The 17,996-nt window shown below is 36.3% G+C and overlaps 1 protein-coding gene across 4 annotated transcripts in view; it reads left to right on the forward strand.

Moving 5' to 3' along the window:
- The window catches only part of gro (TLE family member transcriptional corepressor groucho), a 676,251-nt gene that overhangs the window by 374,532 nt on the left and 283,723 nt on the right, over nucleotides 1-17,996 (forward strand). For all 4 annotated transcript variants that reach the window (XM_069841169.1, XM_069841170.1, XM_069841171.1 and 1 more), the window contains exon 3: nucleotides 12,582-12,645. In XM_069841169.1, coding sequence (XP_069697270.1) covers nucleotides 12,582-12,645 — 64 coding nt within the window. The remainder of the gene's footprint in view (nucleotides 1-12,581; nucleotides 12,646-17,996) is intronic.

Below are 17,996 nucleotides of genomic sequence, written 5' to 3' on the forward strand. Positions count from 1 at the left end.
GAATACAGTAGCGTTCTTCACTGATTTCAGGAAAAAATGAAATAAGACCCTTTCCAAAAATGGCTGATTGTATAGGCTATATGAGCCGTCCAGAGCAAAAGTGGTGTAAGTCAAAATTGGGTAATGAGGTTTAAAATAAAAATTCTGTAAAATACAGCGCAAAGTAGCAATTAATATGGCCTTCCTGCTATTCACTGACTACTAATATTTTAAATAAATTGAATATTAATTGCTACTTTGCACTGCACTTTATAGAATGTTTACTTTAACCCTCATTACCTATTTTTGACTTACACCACTTCTGCTCTGAACGGCTCATATACAGATCCTTCAAATAGACGTTCATCCGTGAGTGCGCGGCTGGGCGTTGCGGCTGGAAGCACGCTGTTTGCCGGCAGAGTTGGATATTCACAGCCTCTTAAGTTAAGCGTATAGATTGCTTATGAAAATTTGAATAGCCACCAACCTTTTTAATGGATGATGTTGGAAATGATGTGTCGCTTTTATGAACAGGCTATTTGCGTCAGTTCCTGTTCTGAAATTACTTCTTATGTTGTATTTCACTTCTTACAACATATGCGGTTCTGTGAGGTCCTGTGCCAGGCCTCCAGAACAAATAAAAATGGCTATAAAGGCGAAGAAGTTGTACATATTGTATTTGATAAAGATAAGTAGGCTATTATATACTTTGTGAATGAGAATGGTGTTGTTGGTTGAGTCTGGAAGCAATCTTACTGTATATGATCTAAATCTTTGAGGAATTCAACATTAGTAGAACCTAAATATTTCACATCTACTGGTCTAAAGCATAGCATTAATTGTGGCCCTCATTTATTTAATTCTTTAGCTAAATTACACCCAGAACTTCTAACATGTAACCCACTAAAATATAACAAGAAAATTAGAAACGTGTTAAGGTCTGCAATTTGATTAAATAAATTTATAGCCTATGTGTATGAATTAATCAGCCTATATTATATTTGTATTCTATAATTTTGGAATTTATATATATAATTTTTTTTATTTTTTATTTTTTTATAAATTGTCCTACTTTATTCACGTACGATATTATTCTTCTCTATGTTAATATTGTATTATGTAAATTCATTGCCGCTGTTATTTTAATTTTTATTTCCTATTTTATTTTATTTCATTTTCTCTATTCCTCTTATATTAATGTAGGCCTATTATATTATATAATTTCACTGTAGCTGTAATTTTAATTTTAGTTCCTATTTCATTTTACTTTTTTATATTCTCTTATAAGCTTATTAATAATATATCTGAACTGCGACCGAACACGAGCGCTGCTCATTCGATCCTCAAATTTTGTTAGTATTACTGTATCTCCTTTTTTATATTGATTGTATTATTTTATTTCTATTTCTATAGTTGTAATTACTGTATATTCTGTATTCTGTATATTTAAATTTAAATTAATAAATAAAAAAAAATTGTTTCGAGCAAGTGTAGAATTTGAACAGAGCAATTGAAGGGTAAGTACAAAAAAGAACGAGCTTAGTCCATTTTAGTAAATTGTTTAATAGAGCAATTTAAAGTTAGTCTCTTATTTGATGCTGCTCTGCCGTACCTCATGAGTGATTGGGGAGAAGGGTTCCTGTACCTCTTACGCAGATCTATGAGTCGTCTAAAATCCGCCGACATTACCATCTAGCAATCTTTGGACAAAACGCGAGGAACACCCATCCTAGTGGACAATCGATTCTGTGTCACGCAAACAGAAGTAATATCCTATTTTTCGAGATGAAGATTGTTACGAAAGGGGAATAATTATTGAGAATGCTAGTTTATGAAGAGGGAGTTGAATGAGTTGTGTAGCTTTGGACGTGACCCCCTCAAAAAATATAACCCGCATGTTCTTTTCTCTTCCCCTTGTTTTCTTCGGACTCCCTCGTTCTCCTTAACTTCTCCTTGTTCTCTTTGGCTTCCCCATGTTAACGTGGTTTCCCCTGTTCTCTTTGTTTTCCCATTGTTCTCCTTAACTTCCCCTTTTTGTCGTGCCTTCCAACTTGTTCTCTTTATCTTCCGTTCTCTTTGTCTTCCCCTTGTTCTCCTCTCTTTCCTTTGAGCTCCATCTTTTTTCTTCTCTTCTCTTTGTTCCCTTTGTCTTCCCCTTGTTCTCCTTGTATTTCCGTTATTCTTCTCTCCTCTGTATTCTCTTTGTATGCTTCATGTTCTCATATTCCCCTTGTTCTTTTTATATTTCCCTTGTTCTCCTTGTCTTCCTTATATTCACTGTATATTACCCTTGATCTTCTTGTATTCCCCTTGTTCTATTTACTCTCCATATTCTTTGTCTTCCCCCAGTTCTCCTTATGGGCTATTCCATATGAAATCGATCAGTAAAAAACCTCGCATTTTTTATACTCTAATTTTTTCCCTATTTATACAAGGTTCTGAGGAGAGCGCATTTTCAAAAATATACTATCGAAAGTCAAACGGTTTTCGTATTATTGGGCGACAAATTTAGCGTATTTTATAAAAACAAGCCTCTTTCAGCGCTCAGAATTCTGGTACCATTTACTGCAGAACATTGAACGAGAGCTCATTTTGAAGCTGACATTTGGTAGGTTATGTTAAGAAGTAATCATTATTATTGTATACAGAGAGACAGATAATCTGATTTTACTTACTTTTAGGCTTTTTGCCAATTTGTAAAAATGTAAAAAAATATTGAGAAAAAACCTTGCATTATTAAGAGGGATTCGGCATTGTTTGGTTAGTGGTACGGCAATAAGTTTCGAGGTTATTAAATAGATTATTTTCATACGCCTAGACTTGAACGGCGCAGTACCGCACGCACTGGCCGAGAGCTGAAGATAAGCAAGCGTTGGTCGTCATTTTACTCCTGTGTTTATGAAAACCTGTGATAAAGCTAGCACAGCCATGACTGATAGACGACACATCACGTGTTTATGTCTCCTAGCCTTGCTTACCTCGGCTAGCTCCCGCCTCACAGTCAGCTGGTTAGTTCACGCGCGTACTATTTATTTTCTTTATTTGATATTTTCAATACTTTCTTATCAACGTGCCGTCAGTAAAAAATGTGTGTTTGTTTGTACTTTCAATGCGGAATCTAACTATTGTATTTTTTAAATATTTTTTCGTGGGCAAAGGCGTCTTAATGAGGAAAAATCAAAATTTCTCCATTTCCATAAAAAAGTAAGAAAATCTGTTTATATGTCAATATAAACTTTAACTTCTCAGCATTAAAATAAACCATGATTTTGATAATTAGGTGAAAGGGTTTCGGAGCCACAACACTTTAAAATTGCTAATTTTATAAAAATACGATAAATTTAAATATTTTAAATTTAAACACTATGAAGTTCTGATGCCTCAAACTTTGCACAAAGCATTTTATGACAGTTCTCTACGTACAAAAAAAGTTTTATTGTATTTAGAAATTGTAAGGCCAATTTTCTCTATATTTCGGTCGATTTGAGATGGAAATGCTCTTATATTCTCCTGTCATCCTTGTCTTGTCTATCTTCTCTTATGTTCTCTTTATATTCCCCTTGTTAATTTTGTATTACCCCGACTGTAAAGAAAATCTGCAATAATCTCATTATGTAATCCTCGTACTTTTTTTTTTAAGTATGTTATTTTACGACGCTTTATCCACAGCTTAGGTTATTTAGCGTCTGAATGAGATGAAGGTGATAATGCCGGTGAAATGAGTCCGGGGTCCAACACCGAAAGTTACCCAGCATTTGCTCATATTGGGTTGAGGGAAAACCCCGGAAAAAACCTCAACCAGGTAACTTGCCCCGACCGGGAATCGAACCAGGGCCACCTAGTTTCGGAGCTAGACGCTCTAACCGTTACTCCACAGGTGTGGACTCCTCGTACTTATCTCGCCTAAATGCCATAGAACTGTCTACTCCACACAACGACGCAGTTGCAGTTAACTAACCGATTAAACATTAAGTTCAAACGTGATGTATATTACTCGTGTTTTAATTTGCATGCGTCTCTTTTACTCGTGTGAAAGTGACCATCGCATCGGACAGTTAGAGTTGCCAGTATTATATAATTTAATGGATCGGGATAACAGATTAAATGCTGTGTGTTATAATAGTGGTAAAGGTAGAGAGAGGTGTCTGACAGATGCGCCGCCGCGGCTGGTCACTTCGGGCAGGCGGGCAAATGGACTGAATCATAAAGGCATTCACTGGTAATGGATTGTAAAGGGGGCTTAATGCCCGCCCACTCATGTAGAATGTCGAGTGGCCTCCATCAGATCCGGCCTAAGGCGAAACATGTCCCATTTCGGAAGAGATGCAACCTGCAGTTCTTATGACTTGAGGAGAAATGTGTTGACTATGTCGAAAAGTTTTTTTTTTCGCCATCTTTCTCGTTGCCGTCTAATGCATCGTTTACAATGACGCGACACGACACAGCGACGCGACATTATATAAATTATAGCCCAATAGGAAATCAGAATTCCATGACGTCACGACGCAGATCGCGACGCGACGGAAGTTGAAATTGAGTTAACTTTTACCGCGCGACGTTACCGGAATGCGTATGTGTTTTGTTTATGATGGCGTCGTCTGCAACAAAATTGAATACTTTTTCAGATGAGATGTTGATATAATTAGTTAAAGGATACCCTGAATTATACAGAATGAACCGTGAGTAATATCATTAATTTCAAGAGGTTATTCCTTAGAATATTTCAAACAAAAAGTTTAATATAATTTTGCTCGTTTTTGCTTCATTTTCGAGAAAAAAATTATTTTATGTGAAACATTTCATGGCGTATTTTGGGAAGGCCATTGAATTAAATTAATTCCCAATATGCTTAATAAATTTAAGAGAGCAGTGTATTATGATAAAAAAATAGTTTTTGTCGTTTAAATACGCAGAAATTTCATCTGAACAATTGTAAATTTTCGTTCTGAAAAGGAATTTTAAAACGTTAAATTTGTTAGATCAAATTTCTGCGTATTTATTATCATAATACAGTACTCTCTTAAATTGACTGAACATATTGGTAATTATTAAATCAATGGTTTTCCCAAAACACGGTAAGAAATGTTTCATATAAAACAGTTTTTATCTCGAAAAGGAAGCAAAAGGAAAACAATAATTACCGGTATATTAATTTTTTTGTTTAAAACATCTCAAAGAATAACCCTCTGAAATTAATGACATTATTTACGGTTCACCGTTTATATTACGGTTTGATTACATGAAATACATAATGCTTTCTATTCATGGCTCCATGAAGTTCGGAAAATTTACTTTTTTCCAATATCCTTCTGCCACCTTCGTGAAATTGTCCTCAGAGAGTTTCTACTTAATGAGGTGCTTTTTAATTTATCCCAGATTACAGGACTTGTTTCTAAAACTATGGGCCTAATGGACATTGTGAAGTTTCAATACGAAAATCGTAAAGAGAGAACGTAGAGAGAGAACCGAGTTCCTAAAGAGAGATATCAACTATTAGGGAAACCTAACCTCAAAGTTACGCTTAGACGCTCTGCTGGATGCCTCCCGCATTGGACGTTTTTGTATTTGAGGGCCAATGATATGCAGGAGAATATCAAATTGCGAAGATGTCATTCGCATATAGTTATGAAATGTTGATTTCTTCTTCTGCAAAAATAGAATCGGCAGGCATCGTTTCATTTTAAGTTTCCTAATGAACGCGAACCAACGATTCAAGTCGCGGAATTGTGAACCCCAGTCCGCGACGCAATACTGCGATGTAGCGTCGCGTGTCGCGGATGTCGCGTCGTTGTAAATTAAGCATAAGACAATAATTATTTCCGTTTCATGGATGTATCCGTATTTCTTGAACATCTTTAGGCAAAATGAAGTTAGAAGAGTTTGGTGTCCCAGTCTGAAAATATTAGAAAACAATACCCATTTTTATTTCCTGATTATACGATGTGTGTATTATACAGTACTGGCCACTGAGTAGGTGTAGATTTTAAAAACCTTCTGTAGGATCTAATGCGAACAAAGTGAACTGTCAGAGAAAAAGAAACTTCAAAGTACGCGATTTAGTGGAACGTCTGAAATCTAGCGGTGTTACTTTCATTCTCAAAGTTAATGATATGGGTGCGAAGATTCTTTCAATAATCCAGGATCAAGTAGAACCAATAGAAAATTAAGATGCTTTTGATGCTGAATGCAATGGTAAGCATTAACATTATTTTCATATCTTATATATCTAACACATTTTCACACATCATTAGTCATAATTACATGTGAATTGTTAAATGAGTGAAGTAAAGAAATATCGTTTTGAAAATCTGCAATTATTATCAGCACGGAATAATAATCACATATATGCTTACGTTAATAAGCACACATTTTCTCTTTACTGCGGATGGAGTATTAATATTAATACAATTATTTCATTGCTTTCACTACAAATATATCTCGATATAATAATGCGGCGTGTAACATATGTTCCCTGGCAGCTATGATTCACGCTGTAACAGGATGTTAACGATTTAACTGCGGGAGTATGCTATGTTAATTTAACAGTGGGTTTAACATGATGTTAGCAGTAACAACAGTTGATGAAACATCTCTTCCGTTAAGTTTACTGTTAAACTGTCTTAACGACATATTAAATATTTAACAAAGGTTGGTGAAACTGGGTCTAAGTGTTATATTTTTCTTTATGCAGCCGCTTAAAACCCGATGAATCATTTGTAATTATATATATATATATATATATATATATATATATACACTGTATATATTTCTGTTCGTATATAATTCGAAATGTAAACGCTGTACTGGGAAACATAGTCGCTGACTTCGGGGGACAAGGCACTTTCTGCAGCCAGGAAATCAAAAGGAGGATAGCAATGGCAAAGGAAGCTTTTACTAGAAAAAGAAGCATCTTCTGCGGACCTCTGGAAAAAGAACCAAGGAAGAAAATAGTGTAGTGCTTTGTGTGGAGTGTGGCATTGTATAGGGCAGAAATATGGATATTACGACGAATTGAAGAAAAGCGAATAAAAGCATTTGAAATGTGGATATGGAGAAGAATAGAACGTGTGAAGTGGACAGACAGAATAGGAAACGTAATTGTGTTGGAGAGAGTGGCTGAAGAAAGAATGATGCTGAAACTGATAAGAAAGAGAAGAAGGAATTGGTTATGTCACTGGCTGAGGAGAAACTGCCTACTGAAGGATGGACTGGAAGAAATGGTGAACGGGAGAAGAATTCGGGGCAGAAGAAGATATCAGATGATAGACGACATTAAGATAAGTGGATCATATGTGGAGCAAAGAGGAAGGCAGAAAATAGAAAAGATTGGAGAATACTGGGTTTGCATTGAAAGACCTACCCTTCGGGCAGATCACTTATGTAAGTATGTATGTATGTATGTATGTATGTATGTATGTATGTATGTATGTATGTATGTATGTATGTATGTATGTATGCATGTATCCCCCCTGAGTTTCACACTCTTGGTCCACCGGTGCTGCACAGATTCCTCGAGATCTGCAAAGGAGCCTTCTGCTGTTGTGATAACTTCTTTATTTGACGAAAATTTCTTCCCAGTCAAGTGAGTTTTGGACTTTGGGAAAAGAAAGACGTCTCAAGGTGCCAGATCTGGTGATTAGGGGGTGTGGCAACAATTCGTACCTTCGGCGTCCTCAAGCCCGTAGCGAGGTTGGCGTCATTGAACGTTGTCTTACAAGTTATATTGGTCCATGATCTAACTACTAATACCATTAGGATTCGACTGTAGGTGATATTTTTGTTACAATAAACATTTGAAATTCTTGATAAATTTTGTTCCCCCACAAATTCCGGAATAGTGCTCGTACTCGGTGCGGGAAAATACGTATTCTACATCAAGGAAGAGTATTCTCATGAGGAATTCCCGGTTTCATTTTCAAAATGCCATCTCTGAGGTAACCTCGCAATATGTACACTTAAAATGATGAACATAATTTCACATTGCAAGGGTTCAGCTGTTTGTGGTCGATATTTCAGTCTCCATACAGTTTACATTTTCACTATCATAAATTCGAACGTTATCGACAACACCATTCGATTGCTAATTCTGTTTAATATAGCGAGAGTCTAAGAGACAGACCTCAGTCGTGTGGGAGGACGTACGTGGGTACCACTGAGTGTGCTGTCTGAAGAGCACCAGGGGTTCTTTCCCTTGGGGTCAAGCGTTGCTCATATTATGTAAGCATGACATTTATATGGCCTTACCTTTCCCACTTCGTCTCGTGGAATGCACGCGGGATGCCTTAACATTTCTACAAGCAGAAGCTAAAATTCAGGAGCAACCAGCATTTCACAATTGCACCGCACGTTCTAGACATGCTTACTGTGGAAGATGGGACTAGGTACAGTATTTTTAAAATCTTGCACGTTCTTGGTGGATTTTCTGTTCAAGAAATCGATGTTCATGCGTTGTATTTCATGTTTAATATAGTAACAAATTTCTTAATAGATACTAGATAAATAATACTCAAAACAGCTTCATTTACTTTGATATTAAAGCACTTAACAGCGACAAAAACGTACAGCCTCGGCGCGTCGTTCATACATGGGGACGCTGGCCGAAAGACAAGTACCCACAATTTGAAGTAATAATAAAAAAGACTGGATTTTTATGTAATTACATATTATATTCCTTTAATCCTAACCGTATATAAATAAATCTTTGCGGTAATTACCATTAATATATTAAAATTTGATACTACATATTTTTACATACTTACCCCACATTACATATTATGGCTTGGTATTACATAAATCTACATATTTAGAGGGTTTATTCATTTTTACTTCTCTAAAAGAGGGGGGGGGAACCTGCTGGGGGAGTTTACAATTTAAAATACACAGATTTAGAAAGCCTTTTTACCTACCCAAGAAAAGATATATTTCGGGACGAAACATAACGTCCTTAGCTCCAGGAAGTAGTAGAGGCACTGACCCCATACCGCCCACCGTAAATATGAGTGAATAAAAGGCAACCTTTCTCATACAACTACTTTGTATTGTAAAAATCACTCAGAAAGGAGCTTTGCCTTCATGCGGTGCAGTGGGACGAGGACGACATGATTTGTATGAAACTATAATTGTTCTGCATACGTCTTAACAAGCCGTTCCCATGCAATTTGCAACCTTACTCACCCTCTTCCTAATCCTTCTAGGGAAAACCCGTGTCAAGTCTGACATGAGCCGCAATAAAGTAGCCAACTCTTGAAAAGAAGATGGAGTAAAGGCATAAACTGGAAAGCTGTTGAAAGATTAAATAAATAGCTTTTCAGGTTATTGCTTGACCTCTTTACTTTAAATTTAGTAGACCTATACGGATATGGAATTTTCCTAGCAATTAGAAAGTATGGTTCTCGGCTGGAATAATCCTACTCTTCTGAATGAGAGAGGAATGCCATTTTTCAAACAACAGTTTGTAAATGCGTATAGTTTGAGGTTTTAGTAGGTACATTGTTTCTTACAGGGTGCAGCTAAGATGCATATGTCCCACATCTCCTCTTATTTTCTCCTAATCCAGTAAAGCAGAACAGTGCTTGCAGTACTGTTGAGTCATTTATTTGACCCAGTTTTCTAGTTTTAGTACTTACAGTATAAAGTGCAAGTGAGTTTATCTACTGCTTTTAACTAACTAAAATGGCCCCTGCACCTTCAACCCTAACGACAAAAATAAAATCATGGATTACGATGGACGAAGCTTTCACTATAGATGGAAAAATAGTAATGTGTCAAGTGTGCGGTAAAAAAGGTTGGATGCTCTATGAAATCACAACTGGAGAGTCTTACCTATCCTATACCTGCCAGATAATGATATTAATATTTTCATATTATACATATTTTGGTACATATTCAGCTTATTTTTCTTACATAAATATGTACATATTTCAGACCTTGATATTACATAAAAATCCGGTCCTTAATAATAAAAAAAAAAGAACTTGATAGACAAAGGAAAAAAGCGAGTGTTAAAATTATGCATTTTTCGCTAGTTCTTTTGTGTTACATGTTTAAAGTTGAGACCCTGGGCATAAAAATGGAGGTGCTTTTGATTGCACTGCCTATTCTTGACTCCCACATGTTGGTAAAGGTTAGGAGTTCAGTTTCATCGATAATTGAGTAGTCCAATTGAGTTGTTCCGATTTCACTGATCATCTAGTAACACTGTGTATCATTCTTATTGAATCAAGATTGGAAATCCATTTTACAAATTTCTATTTACGACCATCGTATATTAATTATGTATATACTCTAGCGCCGTAGCGTCGTAGTCAAAGGCATTATGCTTAGAACTAGCGCTACTAAGCTACAATAAATCCAAAATAAGCTAAATTCTGACCACTCTTAAGTTCGAGTATTATTGAAAAGAGTAGTGTCAAAGTGCTATAGAGACAGCAAACTTTGAACTACAACAAAAGGAAATGGCATGACAAAGTGACCCAAAAACACATCGCCACATACTAACCAAAAGAAGAAGTTTTTAATGTTTAATGTTAATGTGTAGGAATCATACCATTATAGGTGTAGGCTATAATTAATGTGACCAGGCCTTCCGTTTTGAACGGGATAGTCCCGTTTTTACACATTTAGTCCCGGTGTCCCGACAGTTCTTGTTTGTACACCTATTAGCCCCATTTTGTTGAAAAATGCAAAAAAGAATCTTGCTGAACAATGTTCTAAAATGTAAATGTTTATAGATATCATTACAAACATTTCTGAAGATTCCAACATTGATGATAAAGCCATGTTCAGTGAATTTTTTCATGTGAAATAATTTGCTACCGTAGACAAAGTCACTGAATGAAACAGAGAGGAGAAAGAAGTTGCTATGAGATGTGTGGAAGAAATGTTTCAGTATTTCTCTTATTAACACTTGTCATTCCATTTTCTTTAACAACGAAAGGTTTATCTCCACCTATGAATAATTATCACTTAGTAATACATAATATTTCATGTAATGAATTAACAAATAATTATTGTAATTGCACACATCTAACACCTTCCACAGAAGTTATATATTTAGGAATTATTATATATCAGCATTTACTTTGGGATAAACAGATTGATTTCATGTGTACAAGCATAAGAAAGACAATTTACAAATTCGTAATACTTCGAAATTTTATCACTAAGGAGGCATTGAGAATATTTTTAGCTTTAGTACAACCATTAATACAATGTGGTATAATAAATTGGGGGTGGAGTAGCATCATCTGTGCTTAATCCATTAATTTTATTACACAGAAGATTAATAAAAATTTGTCTGACCTGATATATGGATTACTCAACAAATTTAATTTGTACAGAGTTTAAAGTATTAACTATTGAAGAAATTTATAAATATAGTTTGCTAACTTATTACCACAGAAATCAAATAAAACATAAATCTAATCGACATGAATGTCGTACTCGAAGACAAAAGTCTACTTTCCCATTAATTGAGCCTAAATGTCATAGAAGTGCAGCTCTTAAACATGGTGTTAATTTCGGCCCAAGACTTTATAATAAAATTACAATCCATTTTCCAAATTTTAAATATTTTAAAATTGAAGCTTTTAAAAAGGGAATATGTAAAATTATTCATGATATATTAACAAATGTATTTTTTTACCTTTTATTTCTGTCGACTATATTAATGTTTTTCATATTTCTGTCTGATTGTCAATTTATATTAAATGTGTTTTTTCTCTCTGTTTCTCTTTCTTTTTTTGCTCTTGTGTGTTATTTATTGGTTTGAATTAAGTTACTTACTGTATTTATTAACTGCCTTTGTAAATTTTGTGCCATATTATTGGCTAAGACCACACCGTACACGAGCCTGGTTCTTACGGTAATGACTAGAAACATGTTTGTTTTATAAATTTAATTTGTATTCACTAGCTCTAGCTAGTTAATTAAATTAAATTAATTAAATTCAGAAATATTACTAAAATTGCAGAATTTGGCTAGAACCAATGTTCCTGTAGAAAGAGTTTTTGCCAAAATGAACAAAATATGAACATCAGTGAAAACACAATTGAAGATTGACATGGTGAAGCTATTGTTTATTACCAAAATTAATTTCAAATACAGTTCCTTGACTTCCACAATTTCTTGATGGAGAATAAGAAACTTCTTATGGCAACTCATTCAGCAAAACATATGTCAAATGGGATTGTTATGAGTAGGCTGTAACTTTGTGTTTTGTGTTGCGAGTAGGCCTAATGTAATTTTTTTTATATAATCCTAAACAGTTACGTCTGTGTTGTGTTCATATTATTTTAAAATTAAAGAATTAAATTACTATTTCCGGTACAGAATGCTGTACTACTAGCAGAGAGGGTTTTCTGCGAACCTGTATTATTAGTAAGTGTTCCGGTTTTAGCGTCAGAAATTCTGGTCACATTAATTTATAGCCTAGGGAACTTTTATGTGATTAACACATTTCGAATTAAGTCAACGGATCTTACAGTTAATCAACTTTTTAAACCATATTAAAATAGCCTCAGTTTACGGTACTCCATCTCATTCTTATATTATATAGGTACAGAACGCGAACTGCTGTTAACATTGCTTGATCTCTGTTGCAGGCTGAAGCTGGAGTGCGAGAAGCTTGCAAGCGAGAAGACTGAGATGCAGCGCCACTACGTCATGGTGAGTGGGATCCGTAATAGTTTTTAACATAGATCTTAGAAATTAAGTTAATTTTATTGGATAAAATTGTAAACCTAAAAAAACTTAATTATACTGTGGTATAAGTAAACCAAGAAACGGATATATCTCTCTGTGAGGACACTTCGATGCCGCGTCTGTATGGTCTTCTATCCAGGCGGCCCTGGTTCGATCCCCGATGAGGTCGTGATGGAATTTGTAGCGGACAAAACAGACGTTGCAGGGGATTTTTTCGGGGTACTCCCGTTTTCCTTTGTCATTCCACCAACACTCTCCACCTCTATTTCATCTATAATTTTCAATATTAAATTTTCAATAGGCTGGGATGAAGCCTTGGACATAGTACAGATTTCAGATGCTTAGGGCTCCGGATGGGACCTAGCTCTATCAGGCGCTGAGGCAGTGGCCCACCAATATCACCCAGGCTACATGTTGGGTTTGGACAATCATTGCATATATAGGACGCACAATAAGTTAAAGCGCGCCTAACTAAGTGTATGGAAAAAGGGCGCTATGTAGTGTGTGTGTGTGTGTGTGTGTGTGTGTGTGTGTGTGTGTGTGTGTGTGTGTGTACGTACGTTCTGCTAAGTAAAGGCTTATTCACAATGAAAATTAAACATAACGTAAGCGTTAACTTAAGAATGTAAACGTTACGGTAAAATCAAGAAGTCATACCATCATTCACGATGGGGACATAAACATAACAGCAAACATACTTGGTAACCATGGAAACATAACAACGACGCCATTTCCTCATATTCTGTCGTATACTTCAGCGCTCCACGATTATGTTCTGTTTGCAAATCACGTAAGCATAAGCATGAAAGTTTGGAGTTTGCAAACTTTCATGTTAACGTCTTACAGTAATGTTTATGCCAATGTTTATGTGAATCATTGTGAATGATCCCATTTGGTAGCCTGGGCGCAAACTTCTGTGTTTATGTTACGGTTACGTTTAATTTTCATTGTGAATGGGCCTTTACCGTTCCCATGTGGCGAGTGCTTAATAGCTCTCTTGGCGACATTTATTGTGCACACAACGTTAGCATTGGTACGTTTCGTCTCTGATTCTTACCTTCGCGTCAATTGTCAATGAATGTTTTAACGTCAGCCATCTTAACCACAATTGCTAGCTTCCATCAGCTGGCAGCGTGGTAGTCCATATTGGCAACATGGCACTGTAGTTCCAAGCTCGACCGCTCAACTGTCATGTCTCATCTTTAAAAAAACAAGTGTATAGCGAAACTATTTCAAACTTTACTCGTCCCAATAATGGTGTCACCTATTGAGAACTAGCGGAACTACTTCAAACCCTGTCCATTTTTTTATTTTATCTTTGGTTCTGACTTACCTGTGGCGACAAAGTTCGCTTACACGGTCAGAAAATTCTACGTCAGATATCTTTGAACGCCAGTGTACACGTATAGTCATACAATGAAAACTTCACTACGAGTATTGTAATGGTCCGCTCACACGCGTCGCGGCATGTCGCGCTTCACTAATATTTTCTTTAGCCTGCAGCGATGCTAAACAAAATGGATTACAAATATTTTCTCACCTGTAGTGCTGCGTGTTATTTATTTCCCTCCAGGCATTAGCACTACATTATTGTTACAATAACTAGTAGGCCTATTCGTGGCTTTTGTCATAAAGAAATGGATATTACTCAACCAAATTAGTCAGTTTTTCACAATCCAGTTTCGTTCCTAACCTATAAAGATGGACAAATGTACTATATAAAAAGACAGCTGATGTTCTTATATGAACAGATCATCTCCAAAATCCGAGCGTCTACCCAACAACTTCCGATTCTGAAGAGCCATCGAAAATTAATTTTCCGATGAATACGATCGCGGCGTATCGTTTCGCAGCCTTTCATTTCATGCATTTATTAATTATTTATTCATTCACAGTTTTCTGTAAAAGGGCAGGTCTTTCACTACAAACCCAGCTTTCTTCAATCTTTCCTAGTTTCTGCTTTCCTCTTTGTCTCTTCATATGATCCATATGTCTTAATATCTCTATCATCTGATATCTTCTTCTGCCCTGAAGTCTTCTCCCGTTCACCATTCCTTTCAGTGCATCCTTCAGTAGGCAGTTTCTTCTCAGCTAGTGACCCAACCAATTCCTTTTCGTCTTCCTGATCAGTTTCAGCATGATTCTTTCTTCACCCACTCTTTCCAACACAACTTCGTTTCTTATTCTGTCTGGTCACTTCACAAGTTCCATCCTTCTCCATATCCACATTTCAAATGCTTCTATTCGCTTCTCTTCACTTCGTCGTAATATCCATGTTTCTGCCCCATAGAATGCCACACCGCACACAAAGCACTTCACTAGTTACTTAGTTCTTTTTCCACACGTTTGCAGAAGATGCTCCTTTTTCTAGTAAAAGCTTCCTTTGTCATTGCTATCCTCCTTTTGACCTGGCAGTAGTTCATGTTACTGCTTTTTTTTTCGGAGGAGGAGGGCCCGCAGGCAAGCACCGTAGCCTTAGGCCTGTTGTGCAACCTCCTTATGTTGGAATGATGATTGAAGTCCTTAGGACCGCTTCTTCAAGCGCATGATTCACTACATGGTGTCATCACATCGATTCAGCCACAGCATCCAGCTCTGACTGGAGATCTGATCCTCTGCCTGCCTGTGATGTTATTCTGCAGCCTCCTCAGATCGATGGCATCTGTTCGCAATTCATGTGCCTGAATCTGCTGCATCCTCTACCAGTCATCGATTTCACGATCTTTATCCATGGGGACGCCCAATGAAATTATATTCCCCCGATCACCCGCAGTCCGCTTATTAAAGCCCCCTGCGACTTCGCTGGATATGTGTAGCTCCCGCAGACAGACCCCTCCTATAATCTCTTCACTCGCACGCAAAATAGCCGCATACTAGCCATACCAACACATAAGACATCATCTTATTCATCATCATACACAATCTCGCTCTCGCGCTTGTGGAATACCCTACCCGTGACATCAGAGACTGCCGGAATTTAGTAGCGTTCAAAAGCAAGCTTATTAAGCATTTTCTTACTGCGTAGAGTAGGTTTAATTTTTACTTAATCAATGAAAGAAATGCTTTTCTCTTCTTAACTTTTAGAATAAACTGTCTAGCTTTTATTAATCAGTTAATCTCTTACTACTTTGATTCTTATTGTATGTGTAAATTTAATATTAATTGTAATTATAATTGAGGGGCTTAGAACAAAAAGCAGGTAAGTGGCGGAAACCTAGTTTTGAGAAAATTACAATTAAAGTTCTACATGCAATGGAATATTATACACTAGTTTGGTGAAATGATGCCCATATAGCAGCCCTGCACAGTGTGATCACTTACCTGATTTTATCCCAAAGAAACATCCTTTTGGGCTATCACAACACGCACTTACCTAATTTTTTAACAATGTCTCTTACCTGCTTTTTGTTCTAAGCCCCTCAATTGTAATTGTATTTTAATATTGTAGTTGTGATCCCTTGGTAGAGGGAAAGAGAAGGCCTGATGGCCTTATCTCTACCAGCTTATATAAATAAATAAATAGCTAAATAAATAAATAAATAAATAAATAAAATAAATAGGCAGATCCAGGAACCACTTCAGCCATGTGCTCCTGGTCGACGTATAAACTATTAAGAGGATTAATGGAAATGATACTAATGAAGGCGAATGAGTCCGAGGTCCAACGCCGAAAGTTACTCTGCTTCGAGTAGCTGAGAAAAAAATCTCATAAAAAAACCAACCAGGTAACTTGTCTCGACCAGAATTTGAACCCAGGCCCGCTCGTTTCACGGCCAAGAAGTCTAACCGTCACTCCACAATGGTGGACTATGTTACTTGAAGCTGTCTCCTTGCTTTACTGCCTCATGTAGAATTCGCACATTTACCTTCTTTATCTTTCTTCCGATAACCATGGTCTTCATATTTTGTATTTAACTTCATCCCATACTGTTGACAGATGTCATGCAGGTCCGGTAGCATATGTCTATTCCTTAGTATCGTCTCTTCTGCTAACAACGCTTGTCATCATCAAATCTTATGCACTTTGCCTCTCATTTAAATTCAGTACATTAATATGCCGCAGCCGATGTGCAAGTGAGAACGGGTCGTAACAGTTTCACTTTACCAGGGGAGGGAAATAATTACGCGAGCCCTCAATTATTTCTTTGCTGGTCCACTTGTATAGAAAACAGAAATTACTGGAAACTGAATCTATTACGGTTCGATTTCAGGTAAAAATTGTCATTCCTTTTGCATTTGTCCGCGTATTATACACAGAGTAGTGCAAATTATCATCATCATCATCACCATCATCAACAACAACAACAACAACCCCACAACCATCACAATGCCCACCATCTTCATCGTTTTCACGGATCATTCTGACACCTACTGATTCTTCTCCAGGTAATTTTCTCCAAAACAATTCACTGCTGTACGATATTAAAAGGGATGATTCAAACGCTTTTGTGGATTTCTTTTACCTGTTTTTTTTCTCTACGTTTGTATTTATAGATTCCTTATGCAATAAATGTCGCCTTCCATGTTTTTTTTTCAACACGCGTCAAACAATTGCTCTGATAGTCGATATCTTGTCAAGCAGACTGAAAATTCTTTGTCTGCTTCTGGTTTCTTCTTTCCTAATACGGTCTGTTATTGTATTTTATACCCCTCTGTTGATATTAGGTATTTAATTTATGCGTAAATAGTTCTTAACACTTCTAGACACTCTTTTCAACACTTCTAGATACTTTTAAACACTTATAAAAACTCCTAAGCACTCCTACATACTTTTAAACACTTCTAAATGCTTCGTTACATTAAAAGTTTTCTCAGCACTTCTAAATATTTTAACGCCCTTTTAAACATTCCTATCACTATTAAGTATTTCTAAACACTTCTAAAATCTTTTAAAAACGTTCAAACACTTCTAAGCTCATATGGATCGATGTTATCCGGGCCACATTCCAAGATTACTTCTAAGCTCTCCCAAACACTTTTCACTTTTAAACACTGGTGAACAATTTTAAGCACTTTTAACTAGTTTTAAAGATTTATAAGCACTTGTAAACATTTTAAATGCTTTTAAACACATGTAAACATCTTAGACACTTCTAAACATTTCTAATGTACTACAGTATCATTACATATTTTCTTTAAAATTATTTCAAATTTCAAACACTTTAGTGATGCCAGTGTCTCAAAGTTACTGTTGGCAAATCTGTTAGAAAACGAGCGTAGAAGGAAAACAATTTAGAATAATCAGTTGTTGTATAGCGTTTCGGAGTTGTATCTGTTTGGGAGATGGCTCTGGATGTACTATGGCGCGAGTTCGA

Source organism: Periplaneta americana, chromosome 12, assembly GCF_040183065.1.
Source record: "Periplaneta americana isolate PAMFEO1 chromosome 12, P.americana_PAMFEO1_priV1, whole genome shotgun sequence".
NCBI classification, from domain to species: domain Eukaryota; kingdom Metazoa; phylum Arthropoda; class Insecta; order Blattodea; family Blattidae; genus Periplaneta; species Periplaneta americana.